Source organism: Macaca nemestrina, chromosome 6 (assembly GCF_043159975.1).
Source record: "Macaca nemestrina isolate mMacNem1 chromosome 6, mMacNem.hap1, whole genome shotgun sequence".
Lineage (NCBI taxonomy): Eukaryota > Metazoa > Chordata > Mammalia > Primates > Cercopithecidae > Macaca > Macaca nemestrina.
This window is the reverse complement of record NC_092130.1, coordinates 120,282,981-120,301,913: the sequence shown is the minus strand read 5'-3', so window position 1 is coordinate 120,301,913 and position 18,933 is coordinate 120,282,981. Positions and strand designations below refer to the sequence as shown.

Sequence of the window (18,933 nt, the reverse complement as noted above, 5' to 3'; positions counted from 1 at the left end):
CTCCAGAACTACATGTTTATGCTTTCTGAATGTTACTGAAATAGGTGGAATCTATTAATAGTGCACTTATTTAGGTTTTGAAATTTAGTATCAAATACTAAATAACTGACTTCTGAAGTTGTTCCTTTTCGTGGAAATTTAATTATAATTGATTTTGGAGATTATTTTCCCTTCTGGGTCTAGAGGGTTTAAATTCTGCAGACATCAAGGACTGATAGATGAGGAGGCAGCCACACAGGGAATCACAACATTAAGCTACAGATACCACAGACATAGGCCTTGCCCTTAAAGCACACAACGATGAGCAAAACATGGACGATACCAAAGAATTTATTGTAAATGTAGTGGCAAATACATTCAGAATAATCATCATTAAAAAGGAACTAGAAAATTACACATATTTAAAGTATGTGCTTTTTTCCCCACCACCTTTAAGTTAATGGCTAGTACCAACATTTTAAGTAATGAAATACTTAATGTGATGATCCATTTTCAGATAATTTCATGACTGTATCTTCATCTTAATTTTTAAAGCAGTTGACCATGAATTTCAGCGTCAATTATTCTCTGTTTTTATCAATTCCGTAATGATCTGTAGAATCTTGTCATCTGAGTGGAAGAAAAAAAAATGCCACGAATAAATGCAACATTGTCTGATTTTCCAATGTATATACATGTAAATAAGAAGTATACGTCACTAATATTTTTTACATTAGAATACAGAATTAACACCAGTAATAAATCTAGAGACGCCTATAAATATTTTTTGCCCCACATAGATTTTAATTATTGCTCTAGGTTATGCCATACCTACTTTGACAAAAGTTAACATTTTGAAAAAAGATAACATTTGTATAGGCTAAACCCCAAAGAGATAATATGACGTGAACTGTTACTTCTTTATAAGGAATTATAAATTTTATTCTATAAAAATTCCTTGAAGAAAGTAAGTTTCTCAACTTTTTCACTTGGCTGAAATATACTGAAGGCTCTACTGACTATTCAGTGTTCTTCAGAGTATGGCAGAATTTCCAAAGTATAAGCAAGGAAGGAAGAAGTAACTGTTATCAGTTTCTCCATGTTTAGTCCAAAGGAAACAAAAAATTCTAACAGGGAAGTGCTCTTGGAGAGGTGTCAATGGGGAAGTGACAGACCACTCTACACAACAAAGGAATCAAATACCAATTAATTTGACAAACAGAGCAACCAAGGCTGCATTATTTGCTAAAGGGGTTTTGTTAACAACTGCTTCTACTTAATAGTTACTCTGAAATTGTGACTTCCTAAGGACCTCATAACCACTCTTTAGAAAGTTACAATTATCAGGGCTGCAAAACTGAAATTCTACATTTACATCAGATACTCAGAAAAAGGTGTGGCTTTCAATGGTTGCAATGGTTACAGTGGCATTAAAAACAACAACAAAAAAGTGGGAGGGAGAGGAAAAAGGTCATTTGTTTGAAGTTGGAACAATGGCAGGTCTAGAAAGAACATTTTTCTTTTTTATTTTTTAAGAGATGGAGTCTCACTCTCGCCTAGGCTGTAGTGCAGTGGTGTGATCATAGCTCACTGCAGCTCTGAACTCCTGGGCTCAAGCAATCTTCCCATCTCAGCCCTCTGAGTAACTGGGATTACAGGTGCAAGCCACCATACCTGGCTCCAAGAACCACGACTTTTAAATTGAGGAAGAGACAGTAAAAGAAAGTATGAGAGTAAGTTCAGTTACTTCTTTTTCAAATATTTGGCATTCTACCAACTTTTTGTTATAAACCCAAGAGAGAGCACTAACATACTTCTTCCTTCCTCGCAAGTCAAGGTATACACTACACCCAATGGTAAGTTCTGCTCTCTCTCTTATGGCAAAGGGAACACTGATATCATTTCAAAAATCATTTTGCTTAATTAAAAGCTGAGGTTCAACCTATACTTTATAAAATGTAATTCTTTCTTATTGCCAAAGTTGTGATGCACAAAGCCCCCTGAGAAAAGAGCCCATATGTCTTAATATGTTAAGACCTGATCTGCTTCCAGCAATATAGGAAAATTAATACATTTTAATGCTTATGCATTCATATTTAGTTATACAAAAAAACCCACAAGAGTATGAGGTTTCAGGGTAGCAGAACTAGATCAGGAGCTCCCCCAACTTGCCTGACTTGAGAATAAACTGGGGATAATTTTGAGAATAAACTGGGGATACTTCGTTTAGTACAATCATACTGAAGTCATTGATCAATTCTTAACATTAAAAGGACAACCAAATTTAAGTGCTTCCTGATGTGATGCAATGGGGAGAATACAGCACCAACTAGAAAGTATTATTTTTCTCAAAACTTATTCTAATCATACCTCCAAATATAACTACCAGTTTATAGGAAATACAGGAACATGTTAAAGCATGAGTATGTAACTAACCAAATATTAAATGTGGGATATGCTACCAGAAAAACAACTCAGTTTATTAAAAATAGTTAACTGCATTTAAAAAGGGGATAGCCTTAGAGGGGAAATGTTACAGAATAAAAGATTTTAAAAATAATACAGCCACAGACCTCTCCCATAGAGATCAGTATGTCTAGGGTAGGTCTTTGGACCTTGTATTCTTTGCAACTGCCAGGATGATTCTGATGATTTGGCAAGTTTGAGAAACACTTCACTGGGCAAACTGCAAACTCAGGTATGTCCATTGCAGATCTCTCTCTTATTTTTTGATACGGGGTCTTGCTCTGTCACCCAGACTGGAGTGCAGATACTCGCCTCAGTCTCCCAAGTAGCTGAGACAACAGGTACATGCCACTAGGCCTGGCTAATTTTTTTTAAAATTGTTTGTACAGATGACACCTCCCTATGTTACCCAGGCTGGTCTTCAAGTGATCCTCCTGCCTCAGCCTCCCAAAGTGGTGGGATTACAGGCAGGCATCACCATGCCTGACTCATTTCAGATTTCTGTTGAAGGAAAATGTGTTTATTTTATACAGAGAAATAGCTCTGCATTTGAAAGAAACACACGGTGGAAAAATCATGCTGAAACAAACCTAACAGAAAGTCCCTAAATCATATACACACACACAAATACATATATGGGTATGTGTATACATACATATATTTCTTAGAGACAGAGTCTCTCTATGTTGTCTAGGCTGGACTTTAACTCCTGAGCTCAAGCTATCTTCCCACCTCAGCCTTCTGGGTAGCTGGGACTACAGGCATATGACACCATGCTTGGCTTATTATATTTTTAAATAGTAGCTATGTTACCAGTTTACTAAAATGCTAATAAGTAGCAAAGTTTACTATGCTCAGTTTTATTAACCTTTTTTTCTATGAAATGGCTAGAAGTTTAGAAATGAAGTTTAAGAGACAGGAGTAAACTAAACCTTAAGAGGATAATTAGGTTGTGAATAATCACTAATTGAGTTTGATGGAATTCGGCATAAAATAGATGGAATTTTTTACAACTTCAGTATGCTTTAGTATACTCCAATGTTACAAAAAAATTATTTCTAGAATATTTCAGATTTTCTCTTAGAAAGTTTTTTTTTTGGCCGGGCGCGGTGGCTCACGCCTGTAATCCCAGCACTTTGGGAGGCCGAGGCGGGCGGATCACGAGGTCAGGAGATCGAGACCATCCTGGCTAACACGGTGAAACCCCGTCTCTACTAAAAATGCAAAAAATTAGCCGGGCGAGGCGGCGGGTGCCTGTAGTCCCAGCTACTCGGGAGGCTGAGGCAGGAGAATGGCGTGAACCCGGGAGGCGGAGCTTGCAGTGAGCCGAGATCGCGCCATTGCACTCCAGCCTGGGCGACTAAGCGAGACTCTGTCTCAAAAAAAAAAATAAAAATAAAGTTTTTTTTTTTTTTTTTGAGATGGAGTTTCGCTCTTGTCGCCCAGGCTGGAGTGCAATGGCATGATCTTGGTGCTCACTGCAACCTATGCCTCTCAGGTTCAAGTGATTCTTCTGCCTCAGCCTCCCGAGTAGCTGGGATTACAGGCACCCGCCACCATACCCGGCTAATTTTGTATTTTTAGTAGAGACAGGGTTTCACCATGTTGGCCAGGCTGGTCTCAAACTCCTGACTTCAGGTGATCCACCTGCCTTGGCCTCTCAAAAGTGCTGGGATTATGGGCGTGAGCCACCATGCCTGTCCTCTTAAGAAAGTTTTTCCACACATTAATACATAGGTATGTGTACCTATGTATATACATACATACATCCATGTTTTGCTCATCGTTGTGTGCTTTAAGGGCAAGGCCTATGTCTGTGGTATCTGTAGCTTAATGTTGTGATTCCCTGTGTAGCTGCCTCATCCTCTATCAGTCCTTGATGTCTGCAGAATTTAAACCCTATAGACCCAAAAGGGAAAATAATCTCCAAAACCAATTATAATTAAATATGTACCTATGTATACACATACATACATAGGTACACATACACTTTTGTGTATACTGTCTTTCACTTACATTATAAGCAAACACTTACTTTCAAGGGACATCTTTGGATTTTCAAGCTTTTTTCTTAAAACAGAATCAATGAGAACTCTCAGCTGCTTGAAAATGACAGCTATCTTTACAGGGGCCTGTTAAGAGGAGATGAAAAAAATGGACAAAGTCAATCCAGGGGAGTGTGAGTGTGTTTAAGTAAATCGAGGCAAGCATATATTACAATGCCTTAGCACGTCTTGCTTTTAATGGAAAACACAGTGGGAAAAATACAAATTATTTCTGCTAGCTAGGCATGCAAACCTCTCAATTTCCTTATTAAATCTGGTAACTCTTCCCAAAATAAGGCAACTATTATTCCAATAATTGTTTTCTTCTCTATTTATATCAACTCTGTGGAAGTTAAGACTACAGTTTTGGGGAGATAACTTTTTTTTTTTTTTTTGAGATGGAGTCTGTGTCGCCCAGGCTGAAGCGCAGTGGCGCAATCTCGCCTCACTGCAACCTTCACCTCCCAGGTTCAAGCGATTCTCCTGCCTCAGCCTCCCAAGTAGCTGGGATTACAGGTGCGCACCATAATGACTGGCTAATTTTTTGTATTTTTAGTAGAGACAGGGTTTCACCATGTTGGTCAGGCTGGTCTCTAACTCCTGACCTCATGATCCACCTGCCTCTGCCTCCCAAAGTGCTGGGATTACAGGCATGAGCCACGGCACCTGGCCTGGGGTGGGAAATTTTTTTAAACAGCTTTATTGAGATATAACTTACCCTAAAAATTCACTCATTTTCACTAATTTCAATAGCTTTCAGTAAATTAATAGAGTTGTGCAACCATCACAATCCAGTTATAAAACATTTTCACCACCCCAATTTCTTTGCACAAAGTGCATATAATTGTACAGCTGCACTTAAAATTCACCTCTCCAGTCCTAGACAAACGGCTGTCATAGAATAACCTAACAATGTAACAGGTTTGTTTAGTTTAAGCTGGTCAATCTTGATGGGAGTACAGAGAAACAGATAAACTTATTGTTAGAAATAAGCATAGGTTGGTCTGATTTTTCCAGAGAAGAATTCAACAGTATGAAATAAACTATAAATCTGTTTGATCTTTTTATTCCTTTTTATTCCACAATGTAGTGGAATGAGAATAAATTTGGGAATCAAATAGTCCTAGATTTGAATCTTGCTCTTTCAGTAATAATCCATGTAAATCTTGGGAAAATTATTTAATTTCTCACTGTGTTTAAGTGTCTCTATCTATATAAAAGAAACTATAGAAATTACTTAACAAGGCTGTTAGGCTATTAATTTGGGAAAATCCATATAAAGTTAACTATTGAAGTACCCAACATAGAAAGCTAGGATTGTTATTAATAATAAATAGAATTTGTTATACCAATATAATTTGATTTTCAAATTTAACAGATTTAAAACCACAGAGGCAAGATAAAATAAGCAATTCTACTTAACTCATATTATAAGAAGACATTATGCAGACTCCAATAAAATTTTAAAAATGTACCTCAATGGTACTGAAGTTGAACATTTTTAATAATCAATAAAATCAGTTGTACTATGTACCTGAAAATAGATCCAGCCATCAATAGAAAGAAGACGTTCTCGGTGTTGAACTTCTATATCACCACCAAAAAGTAAAACTGGAAAAGGGGTTATTAGGGTAGTTTCTCTCAAATACACTCTGGCATACCTTATCTACATGGGAAAAAGGAGGGGAAATAATTTCAAAATATAAAAATAGAAGGAAGTCATTTATCTTTTTCAAATAAGCATTTTTCTACAATTTATTATTCTACATTTTAAGCCAAGAGTATCTGTAAAGCTACATTTTCATTATGTGCATAATTTATCAATTTTATAGTAATTACTATTACCACCTGTGCATTTATACTATAAAAAGGCATTGTAAATATTATTGCTAAGGCTGAGTTAGACGTTGAACATAAAGGAAACTAGGTACAAGCAATTTTATAATGCTAATGATATTAAATAATTAATGTTAAAATGATGATTAACTTTCAGTTTCTGGTTTCTAGACCAATATTCAGCTACGGGCGTCAATCAGTAATTTCTCATGTTTTACATTTAAGTTTGATCAATGTTGAGAGTTATTCAAGCCAGTGCTTGAAATTATGGATCTTTGTTATTTTAAAGGTCAAGAAACAAAACGGAGGCACTCTTTGTAAAGGGAGAAGAATTATGTTTCAATTTTTTATGTTCTCTTTTCTTCTCATACTGCCTTAAAAATGTATAAATGAGACAGGTAACAAAAACCCAAAATAGGAAGAGACAATGCCATCTTAACCTTCACCATATGTTAAAAAATAAGAAAATGGAGTGGTCATGCAGCTCCAATTTAAAAGGCTGTTTTTGTTGTAATCTATAAATATTTGTTATTAAATTATCTTAGGTGATACTTGACCGAAACTGTTGCAAATCATCCACAGTTCTACTACACCATTCAATATTCCCCTTATTTGGAAACAGCACATACAACTTGTCTTTTATCCCCTTCTGAGACAGCACCTTTTAATGAAATACTCAGGAGATTGACACATTATCAACCAACATCAATTTGCTATTACTGTCTTTATTCCAAGTAGAAAAGATGATGGGCAGAGTAGAAACCTTACTAATTTTTTTTTGAAGAGAAAATAAGCATTCTTTTGTTTGAAAAGCTATGTGCATCTTGATTTCAAATATTAACAAAAATGAATAGCTCAATTTGAGAACCAAATAAAATACCTGTTAGGGCATCCTAACTTGTTATGAATGACTTGTAGAATAATGCTCTGAATACTGGAATTTAGGAATGAGTACTTCACCTTCTCCTGGTATAAGAGCCATCCATGAGTTTGCAAATCTCTGTTTACTGAGGATGGGTGTACTTGTGCTTTGCCTTGGGCCGTCTCCACAATGCAAGCCAATTTTTCTGTAACATCCACTGACTTTGTATAGATTATCTTCCCCACATTGTCATACAGTCCAGCCACCAGTACAGCTTTAAGAAGGGCAATTTCTTGGAATGAGAGGGTCTGTGAGGCTCTGTTTCCTTCCCAGCTGGTAGAAGTTGTGGAAGATGAAAATCCTGCTGCCTTAACCAGCTTTATTAACTCCTGCTTTACATCCTAGATTGGTTTATGTTAAAAACAGAAATAAATTGATTAGAGAAATTTCCAAACAACATTGTAATTTATATTACTGCTTCCTATAAAAATTGACAGGATGCTAATGATTATTTAGCTAACTATAGCCCAAATTACCTTAAGGAAGAAAAAAAGATACTGGAAAGTCAACTAGAAACAGCTATTCTCTTCACCCTAAGACTTTAGATGTCTCAAAACATAAAAATGTATAAAATTTGAGAGCAAGAAAAATGTGTCTAAACACATTTTCATTCGCTACATTTACTTCCATAGTAGCTCTCCTTTTTCTCTGGAGATTTTTACTTAATGAGGATGGTCAGCATTGAGAAAGAACTGACAGAAATCTTGATTCTAGATTGCAAGTACTTCTTCATTTGTTTCCGGAAATCTATCTTAATTTCTCAAAGAACTTTGAAAAAGTTTATTAATGGCAACTTCATTTAATCTAAAATTGTTGCCTAAAATATTTTTCTACCTTTAATATGTGCTGATCAGCAAAACTAGCACAGGAAGGATGGGCAGTTTTTCAAAGTACACAGGATACAAGCAATTAAAAGGTGATGTTTACCTTTAGGATATCCTTTATGTTTTTAAGTTTGGGGCTTAAGGGACTTTCATTCTTGGGGAGAAAAGACCAAACAGACAGCTGCCATACCACCACAGGGTTAGTGAAGACATCTAAAACTTTGTAGTCCCAGGGAGGTGAAGAAAAGGCTCACAGAAGAAAGGGGATGGAAAGCAATTTGAAGGTCGGGAGAAGTAGAGAGGAGATAAAGGAAAAGGGGCTAAATTGAAGAAATAGCCCCCTCTGGGCTAACTGATTGGGATTTCTACATGTTCCCAGTCAGGTGGCCCAGAGGGGGCTATTTCTTCAATTTAGCTCTTGATGTGCTTCATGTGCTTCGAGAAGGACAAAGTTCATTCCACTTAGAGAAGTCTCTGCTGTCATCCTAGCAGTTTTTTTTTTTTAATCACAAAAAATAGTGTGTCAAATATGGGAAAAAACCTTTACTTTTTAAAATATGAGTATAGAATAGGGGGATTATGTGAGAGATACATTATTGTCTGAATACTTTTATAGCATATCTGGGCCAAGCGAGGTGGCTCACACCTGTAATCCTTCCTAGCACTTTGGGAGGCTGAGATGGGAGGATCGCTTGAGACCAGGAATTCAAAACCAGCCTGGTCAACACAGCAAGACCCCATCTATTTAAAAACAAAAACAAAAACTTTTATAGCCTATCTGTATTAAACATTATTTCCTTTTACATACGTATCAATAAAAATAAAAAGACAGTATTTGTGGGGGAGCCCTGCTTTTCACATTCACCTGTCTTTACATTTTGACTACACTTCTACTCTCTCTCCTCCCAGAAATAAATTTGTTCCTGAATAGCAACCTAATAGGCTAAACCATCAGTTTCCCTTCCTAAGAACAGACTGATAAAGTTGATCACAACCAGTCACTAAGTATGATGCTTTGAATGCCTTTTCATAACTAGCCATCCCAGGCTGTAGCTAAATAGCTGGCCAATATTTAGGGACATATAATAGAATTTCACGAAGAGGAATCAGGGCTCTGTGGAAACACGACTGATTCCAAGCCTGGAGCGTAAAATACACTAGAGAAGCTTTCCATACCAAAAGCAAGGGAGCCATCAAAGATTGCTAAGATTATATGAAAAGGACTCAGCAGCCAACCCAAAGGGGCTCTCACTTCCTAAAGAGGGGACAATTTGAGTATTAAAAAATTAACTGTAGAGAACTGAAACACATCAAATATATTTAAATCAAGAAGTTCGTAACAATTTTTTAAAAAAACAAGATTCACTGATTACTTGTGGAGATGCTTAGGAATCAACTCATTATGAAAACTGCTAGGTAAAAGGAAACAAGCATTTATCCTAATTTTCTTGTATAAACTGTACCTCAGGGTATTCAAATATTTAAGGAAAAAGTAGTTCTTTATGAAATAATTCTAGCTAACAAGTAGAACTATAATACCATCATTTGCAACCCTAATGAAACAATAGGTCTGAGTGTTATCAATGGCTTCTAAAAGCATTGCATGAAAAGCCAGTGGGGAATTTTGTAATGGATGAATCTAGCTGGCTCCATTGATGTATCTTAATGTTACGAAAAGGGAGATGACTCCGAAAAAAAAGAAAAAAGAAAAAAAAAAAAGATGAACTTGAATTGGATTAAATTCTTTCGATATAACACCCATTTATAGGAAATACAGGACACAGAAGAATATAATACCTTGTGGTATTAAATAATACCACAAGGATATAATCAGCCTTATCCAGACCCTAATGAAACAATAGGTCTGAGTGTTATCAATGGCTGCTAAAAGCCTTACATGAAAAGCCAGTGGGGAATTTTGTAATGGATGAATCTAGCTGGCCCCATTGATATATCTTAATGTTACCAAAAAGGAGATGGCTCCGAAAAAAAGAAAAAAGAAAAAAAAACAAAGATGAACCTGAATTGGATTAAACTCTCAACACCCATTTATAGGAAATACAGGACACAGAAGAATATGTTAAATAATACCACAAGGATACAATCAGCCATATCCAGAATGCAGGAAACTCTACAGGACAATGTATCTGGTTTCTTCAAAAAATAAATGGCAAATAGGAAAAAACTGAGAAAGGGGTGACAATAGGTTAAGAGACTTTATTAAAAAACATATCAACCAAATTTAAAGTGTGGGCCTTGTTTGGATCATCCTTTGAACTAGCTGTAAAAAAAAGCCAGTAATGAGGTAACTGAGGATATTTAAACACTGTATATCTGATGGTATTAAGGAATTGGGTGTTTTTAGGTGTGATAATGTTTAAAAAAAATCTGATACCTTGGATATGCTTCAAAATCTAGAGGGCAGATAGTAGAATAAAAGGAGTACAAGTATATTGACCACAGGTTGATAATTATGAAAGTGGGAAATGGGTATATGAAAGTTCATTATGTCCATACAATTTGATGTATGTTTGAAATTTTCCGTAATTAAAGAAAAATAACCACATTTCAGAGTTGAGAAGAAATATAGATTAATCTCCTTTCAACTTGCGTGTGTTTTTTTTCTTTTCTTTTTTTTGAGACGGAGTCTCGCTCTGCCGCCCAGATTGGAGTGCAGTGGCACGATCTCGGCTCATTGCAACCTCTGTCTCCTGGGTGCAAGCAATTCTCTGCCTCAGCCTCCCAAGTATCTGGGATTACAGGCGCCCACAAGCACACCTGGCTAATTTTTGTATTTGTAATAGAGATGGGGTTTCACCATCTTGGCCAGGCTGGTCTTGAACTCCTGACCTCATGATCCACCCCCCCTCGGCCTCCCAAAGTGCTGGATTACAGGCATGAGCCACTGTGCCCAGTCCTTGTGTTTTTTTTTTTTTTTCAGACAGAGTTTTGCTCTTGTTGCCCAGGCTGGAGTGCAATGGTGTGATCTTGGATCACTGCAACCTCCATCTCCTTGGTTCAAGTGATTCTTGTGCCTCAGCCTCTGGAGTACTGGGATTACAGGCATGCGCCACCACACCTGGCTAATTTTGTATTTTTAGTAGAGACAGGGTTACTCCATGCTGGTCAAGCTGGTTTTGAACTCCCAATCTCAGGTGATTCACCCACCTCCACCTCCCAAAGTGCTGGGATTACAGGTGTGAGTTACCACGCCCAGCCCTTTTTTTTTTTTTTTTTTTTAAGTGAAAAACTGAGACTTCTAATTCCCAAGATAGTGTTTATGAAATCGTGTTTCATCTTTTCTTTTCTTTTTTAAAAGAGATAGGGTCTCACTCTGTTACTCAGGGTACAGTGGTACAATTGTAACTCACTGCAACCTTGAACTCCTGGGCTCAAGCAATCCTCCCACCTCAGCCTCCTGAGTAGCTGGGACTACAGGCATGTGCTACCATGCCCATTTCATTTTTTTATTTTTGGTAGAGACACATTCTCACTATGTTGCTCAGGCTGGTCTCAAACTCCTGGCCTGAAGCCATCTTCCTGCTTCAGCCTCCCAAAGCACTGGGATTACAGGCATGAGCCAGTCTTTTTGATCATTTCTTGAACATACTATGATTATTATTATTATTGGTTTTTTTTTTGAGACAGAATCTCGCTCTGTCACCCAGGCTAGAGTGCAGTGGTGCGATCTGGGCTCACTGCAAGCTCCGCCTCCCGGTTCATCCCATTCTCCTGCCTCAGCCTCCTGAGTAGCTGAGACTACAGGTGCCTGCCACCACGTCAATTTTTTTTTTTGTAATTTTACTAGAGACGGGGTTTCACCGTGTTAGCCAGGATGGTCTCAATCTCCTGACCTCGTGATATGCCTGCCTCGGCCTCCCAAAGTGCTGGGATTACAGGTGTGAGCCACTGCACCCAGCCATACTATGATTATTAAATACTATTTTAAATCACTGTGTAATACATACAAGTTACTTGCTGGAAGAAAGAAGTCAAGTACAATCACACATGTACTAATTCAACAAATGTTTTATTAAGCCCTTACTATGTGACAAGTATTTTCCTAGGCATTCTTTTTTCCAAAATAAACTTATAGTTACCCATGACTCTGAGTGAGAGATCCATATTAAGAATTACCTCTAGGGTTAACAGTGATGTTCTATTGAGAAAGTTCCTCCGGCAATATGTGATTTCAGAACGATAACCTCCTTCTTGTCGTGCTTTCTTCCATCTAGATAAATAAAATGTCAATTAATGAATAAAGGTCACCATGTTCTCTTTCCAAACTCTTTTTCAGAGCTAATAACCAAAGTAAGATTTAATTAAATTATAATTTAAAAAGGGGAGGGATCTTGCTTGTAGCAGCTACCAGTTAATTGTATATAAGAATATTAACTTATTAACAGATATGTTAACAATATTAACAGATATTTTCTGTTTATGTTAACAGTAAATTATTAAGTTACTTTAAATGAGTTAATATACATATAATACCAAATATATTATTCTTAAGTTTTAAGAAGGATTATAAAACACATGACTCTCTAACATAATTATACCTTGACAGATGAAATAACTAAAAATAAATTTAAACCTCAGATGTACAATTTTAATGAGTCAAAGGTAATTTTTTTAAGTAAATAACCTCACGTAATTGGCTTATTGATAACGGCCAGATTATGTTTTTACCCTAGATAAGCATTGTAGATTGTCAGGTGGTCTGAATCCGCCATGGCCAAAGCTGATTTTGCAAGATCTGCTTCATCTTTTCGACCAATTGGTGTGGTAAAAGGAGACTTCTCTGTCATAACTGCAGCTAGTGTTGCCTATCCATAAATGACAAAACAATTTATCATTAAAGAGCTATACAGTGAAAGTTAACTTATAAAAGAAAGCAAATCATAAAACAATCACCCTTTAAGTTGCCTGTTTATTTTCAATACTTTTATTATGTTCTACTATAGCTAATTTTTATTTTCATTTTAAAGTTATTTTTTGTTCCATTTTAAGGAATTTCAAAAATACATCCCTTTACTTTTATACCCTTTCTGTGAGGTAAGGAGGCAATTATCACCACAATCAGAGAAAAAAAACTGAACATTTATATAAATGATTTACAGTCTGTCATACAGTTAGAGGCAATCTGGGAATCCTAACTCAGTTATCTTGTCTCCAAGACTGCCAAATTTCCACTCTTAGTCTGCCATGATCTTTAAAAATAATTTGGACATAACAATCCATTTGTTGTTGTAGGTTTTCAGATAAACTATCATGGAAGAGGTTATTTTTTGAACTTCACAAAATTCTGGTGAATATCTATTTCGAATACTAAACAGAGAGAGACTACAGTAATAAGTCACATTTTCTTCATTTTGTTTTTATTTCTGGATTTTTTTACAGACAGGGTCTTGTTCTGTTGCCCAGCCTGGGGTGCAGTGGCCCAATCACAGCTCACTGCCCCCTCCTACTCCGGGGCTCTAGCAATCCTCCCACCTCAGCCTCCTGAATAGCTGTGTCTACAGGGGTACACCACCATGCCTGGCCAATTTTTTTAATCTTAATTTTTTTTTGCAGAATCAGGGTCTCACTATGTTGCCCAGGCTTCCATTCTGTTTTTAAATAGCCTTTATTGGTAATCCCAGAAAGGGCCATAGCTTGATAAAGTTGGAAAGTTGGAATGGCACAGTAAGCATATGCGTCCAGAGACTCAGACAGATTTGAATTTGTTAATTCTGAGATAATTTGAGAAAAGAGAACTCTGCTAATTATTGGCTCAAAGAGAGAGCCCAAAAAAGGAAAGAAAAAAAGTTTTTAATTTTACCTTTCAGTCGCTAGTGTTCAAAGCTTCCTAAGAATCATCCACTATATATTCCATTAAATATTTCAAGCAGGTTGAAAACAAAAGTTTAGACAAGTCAAAATCACTCACAAAATAGTACCTACAGTACACTTAAGTAAATGGATGAACAGATTTTCAAGTATATAAATATAAAAACTTAAATATTATATTAAAATATTCTTATATTAATATAAACCTGGCCAACATGATGAAACCCCATCTCTACTAAAAATACAAAAATTAGCCAGGTGTGGTGGCACGTGCCTGTAATCCCAGCTACTTGGGAGGCTGAGGCATGAATTGCTTGAACCCCGGAGGCGGAGATTGCAGTCAGCCTAGATTGCACCACTGCTCTCCAGCCTGGGCGACAGTGCCAGACCCTGTCTCAAAAAAAAAAAAAAAATTCTTATAAGCATTCAGGCCCTCTCGGTTTTATTGTTAGTACAGACATTCTATTTAGTTTAAAAAAATTTTTGGCCGGGCGCGGTGGCTCAAGCCTGTAATCCCAGCACTTTGGGAGGCCGAGACGGGCGGATCACGAGGTCAGGAGATCAAGACCATCCTGGCTAACACGGTGAAACCCTGTCTCTACTAAAAAATACAAAAAACTAGCCGGGCGAAGTGGCAGGCGCCTGTAGTCCCAGCTACTCAGGAGGCTGAGCCAGGAGAATGGCTAAACCCGGGAGGCGGAGCTTGCAGTGAGCTGAGATCTGGCCACTGCACTCCAGCCTGGGTGACAGAGCGAGACTCCGTCTCAAAAAAAAAAAAAAAAAAAAAAAAAATTTTTTAATTAACAATTGTTTCCAAACTTGTAATTTCCTGGTCAAAGGATATTTAAAGTGAAGAAGCAGCAGCACTGTTTGACTTACCACTGGGTCAAGGCAGCCAAATATGGCACCAAAAATAAGCATCTTGCCAATCTTGACATTCACAGGTAAAGCTGCAAGGTGTTGGCCCAACGGAGTCAGTTTAGGGTCATTTAATTCACAAGCTCCAATTTTTCGGAGCAAATTCATTGCATTGCTGATCACTTGGAGCTGAGGAGGATCTAAGGCTTTGGAGAGGAAATCTTCAGGAGAACCAAGATTACATTTCTGCAGATTAAAAAAGTAATAAAATTGGTATGAAATCAAAGAATTAACACTACCCAATGAGATGGTACTGGAACTAAATTTGACTTCAGTAAAATTTTGAGCAAAGAGAGTAAAATGTGTAAGTAGGGCTATCCTGTTATTTTTTTTTTATAATGGGGGCAGAGGAGTTGGGGGAAGAGTATATAAGCGTTTGTGTGTGTGGGGGTGGGGAGGGAATAAGGATTAGATTTTCCACTCCACATTTTTAGTTTCTTAATTCCGGATTTTGATAGAGTCAAAAATCTAAGAACTGAAGGATATTATAGATCTTTCAGTCAAAGAAGACCTTTGTTTAGGTCAGGGTTTCTTGATCTCAGTACTATTGATATTTTGGGCTGGATAATTCTTTGTTTTAGGGAGCTGCCCTGTAAACTGTCAGATGTTTAGGAGCATCCCAGATCTCTACCTACTAGATACCATTTACCCTCCCTGTCCAATTATGACAACCAAAAATATCTCCTGACATTGCCCAATGTCCCCTGGTAGGCAACAGTGCCCCCAGTTGAGAACTACTAGTCTAAGTTATGAGGCTGATAATCTATAAAGTGTAAGTGTCTGGCAAAACCAAAACACAGTGGATTTACTTATAATAAGATGGATAAGGGCATATATTAAATAAGAGTAAAAAAGTTGAAAATCTAAAGCAATATAAGGTAAGTTTAGGTGTTCATTTTTTTCTTTTCTAGAAAGGGGTGAAGGACAAAATTCATCTGAGTTCCCTTGAGATTACCATAATATGAAGGCATAATTCCTCCAAAGGTACACGTAAGATTTCAGGAACAGAATACTCCATAAAGCCTTCAAATCTGAAAAATAAAGAAATACTAAATACATATTATCAGAAATGTCACACAGTACTGGTTTATGTGTTTTACATTTCCAGTGCTATGCCATACCTTTCTCTTGTGTACATTCGGAAACAGAAGCCATCTCTGACCCGCCCAGCTCTTCCCTGGCGCTGCAAAGCACTGGCTTTACTGACAAACGTCTCGACCAAAGAACTCATCTGACTGCTTTCATGGTACCTGAAGAAATGTTTTAGGAGAGAATATGCAGATAATTGACTTAAGTCAAAATTGGAAAAAGCTGGATTTGACTGTTACAACTAAGTTAAATATAAGCTTAAAAAGTCCATTATTTGGACCAATAATTCTCAAATTATGCTTCATATTTAAATAATTTAGTAAACATTGCATACTAAATACACTACAAATTAAAAGTCTGGGAAAAGAAAAAAAACTTCTTTAACTTATCCCTTCTCATACTAACCTGATCATAGAATCTTTTAAAAAGTTAGTAGAATATCTATTAATTAAGGAACGAGAATTATTTGACATATTTTGAGAAGTGTTACTGTGAACATTACAATTCAACATACTGTTCACGATACAGTTAAACCCTGAAAACATTTTCTCTAGAGGTACAATTCAAAGAATCAAGAATCTACTTTTTATTGAATAGCGGTACTCTCTTGCAAATATTGCTATGGTTTCCTAAAACAGGGGATAGTGTATCTAGGTTACAGTAGACTACTAAAGGTGGTCTGTCCTATTTATGCAATATAAACATTATTTATACAGTAGTAATCTTTTTGTTGACGATTCAGTTACAGTAACCTATTAGGTTCCAGTTACTGAACTAGGCACTTTCAGTTATGAAATTTTCATTTTGACTGGGTGAGGTGGCTCACGCCTGTAATACCAGCACTTTGGGAGGCCGAGGCGGGCAGACTGCCTGAGGTCAGGAGTTCAAGACCAGCCTGGCCAACATGGTGAAACCTGTCTCTACTAAAAATACAAAAAAATTAGCCGAGTATGGTGGCATGCGCCTGTAATCCCAGCTACTCAGAAGGCAGAGATGGGAACTGCTTGAAACAGGGAGGTGGAGGCTGCAGTGAGATTGTGCCACTGCACTCCAGCCTGGGTGTCAGAGCAAGACTCCATCTCAAAAAATAAAATAAAATAAAAATTTTTCATTTTACCCATTTGCAAATGAGGAAACTGATGATTAGAGAGGTTATATGTTATGTTACTTGCTCAAGGGATTTAAATTCAGCTCTTACTCCAAAAGCCATGTTTCTTTTCCAAATTACACAAAGAATGTTTTTTGTTAAACAATTTATTTTACAAATAAAAAATCTATAAAAATTTATGTTTTAAAAATTTTTCTCAGTACTTTTTAAAAGTCGCACTATACTGGCATTACTTATGGGAAAACCCATGACATGAAATTCTGACATTTACTTTCAGATATTTTAAAGTTTCTTACAGTTTCTCTAAGGCTTTTGCTTTGGACAGAACTAGGACATTTAGGATTTTCGCTATATAATTTTAGGATTTCTCCCAAGAATTCAAGAGCCTCAGCCTCTTTCCAGGTTAAAAATGTTTTGATTTGGGAAATTTAAACTTACTTATTTTCTTTTGTTCTTCCAGTATCAATTACAAATACAACATCTGGAATAGTGATACCCGTCTCTGCAATATTTGTTGCTAAAACAATCTGAAAAAAAAACAAAAAGCTTAAAACATTTAGACTACTTTCATTAATATATCATTATTTATATTAGTTTGAGCTGATGAAATTTAAAAACTGAATTTCAATTTCAGTCACAAAAATTTACAATCTATTTGCTATTACTATGTAATTTTAATTTACTCTGGTTTTGTCAGCTTAGCTTACTAATTAGACCAAATCTAAAATACAGATTTTTTAGTCCAACAAAAATACCACTCCCCTAATTCTAGTCAATCATCTTAAAAACGACATAAGTAGGGCTGGGCGCAGTGCCTCACACCTGTAATCCCAGTACTTTGGGAGGCCAAGGCGGGAGGATCACCTGTGGTCAGGAGTTTGAGACCAGCCTGGCCAACCTGGCAAAACCCTGTCTCTACTAAAAATACAAAAATTAGCCAGGCTTGGTGGCAGGTGCCTGTAATCCCAGCTACTCAGGAGGCTGAGGCAGGAGAATCACTTAAACCCGGGAGGAGGAGGTTGCAGTGAGCTGAGATTGTGCCATTGCACTCCAGCCTGGGCAAGAGTGTTCTTTTGAAACTCCGTCTCAAAACAAAAAAAACATAAGTAGAATGGGAAACTGGGTAGAGACTGAAGACAGCTGAGCACAGCCCTTCACTATTATTAGGGAAAAAAAAAAATCACATTAATGAGAAGAACTAGGTTGTTGTCCTGGCTCTGTTACTTATTAGCTTTGTGACCTACCTAATGATTTATGTACAGGAAAAATCATCAGAGAGGATCTGCCTAGAGAACAACAAGAATACTCCCAGGATTTAAATATTCAGTCTCCTTTGTGATGCCTAATATCCAATCTCCTTTGTGATGCCTTCTCGGGAAAAAGTTGTGACTTTTTTCCCTCAACAGGCAACATCCATACCATATTTTTCAACTAGCACTCTCTCAATGAAGTCTTCTCCCTTAAATAGCACATAATGTAAACATACAAATGCTTGAATTGTAACATTGGGTTCACTTCTGATGATGGTAAGGCGCAGAACACCTGGAGTTGGCAGTGCACATCAAGCACTTAATGTTAACAACTGTCTTTGATGATAAAAAGTTATACTGCATTCATAAAATACTCTCAGGTGTATCACATATAAATTTGCTGTACTAAATTTTACCTTCCTGACTCCTGGAGGAGGAAGTGTGAATGCTGCAGCTTGATCTTGGGTTGAAAGAATAGAATGCAGAGCTATCACTTTATATCTGAAAGTTAAAATCATAGTTCTTAGCAAGGGTTTCTCTTTAGAAGACACTGCAAAGAACAACAAAATTTATTTGCATATAGCAAGCAACTTTAAGATTTTTTACTATGAAAAAATTTAAACATACACAAGTGTTTACAGAATTGTACAATGAAACCTCATATACA

At 36.8% G+C, this 18,933-nt stretch overlaps 1 protein-coding gene across 3 annotated transcripts in view; it reads right to left on the bottom strand.

Moving 5' to 3' along the window:
• Positions 1-314: 314 nt before the first annotated feature.
• LOC105499391 (DExH-box helicase 29) overlaps positions 315-18,933 on the bottom strand; it is a 54,192-nt gene continuing 35,573 nt past the window's right edge. For 2 of the 3 annotated variants that reach the window (XM_011771937.3, XM_011771938.3), the window contains 11 exons: positions 18,683-18,767; positions 17,455-17,543; positions 15,941-16,069; positions 15,775-15,850; positions 14,781-15,005; positions 12,762-12,898; positions 12,210-12,303; positions 7,287-7,589; positions 6,025-6,156; positions 4,481-4,577; positions 315-609 (listed from right to left, as the gene is read on the bottom strand). In XM_011771937.3, the coding sequence (XP_011770239.2) occupies positions 557-609; positions 4,481-4,577; positions 6,025-6,156; positions 7,287-7,589; positions 12,210-12,303; positions 12,762-12,898; positions 14,781-15,005; positions 15,775-15,850; positions 15,941-16,069; positions 17,455-17,543; positions 18,683-18,767 (1,420 nt within the window). In that variant the 3' untranslated portion in view covers positions 315-556. Of the gene's footprint in view, positions 610-4,480; positions 4,578-6,024; positions 6,157-7,206; positions 7,590-12,209; positions 12,304-12,761; positions 12,899-14,780; positions 15,006-15,774; positions 15,851-15,940; positions 16,070-17,454; positions 17,544-18,682; positions 18,768-18,933 lie in introns of all 3 variants that reach the window. The other variant, XR_003013654.2, reaches the window with a different exon arrangement.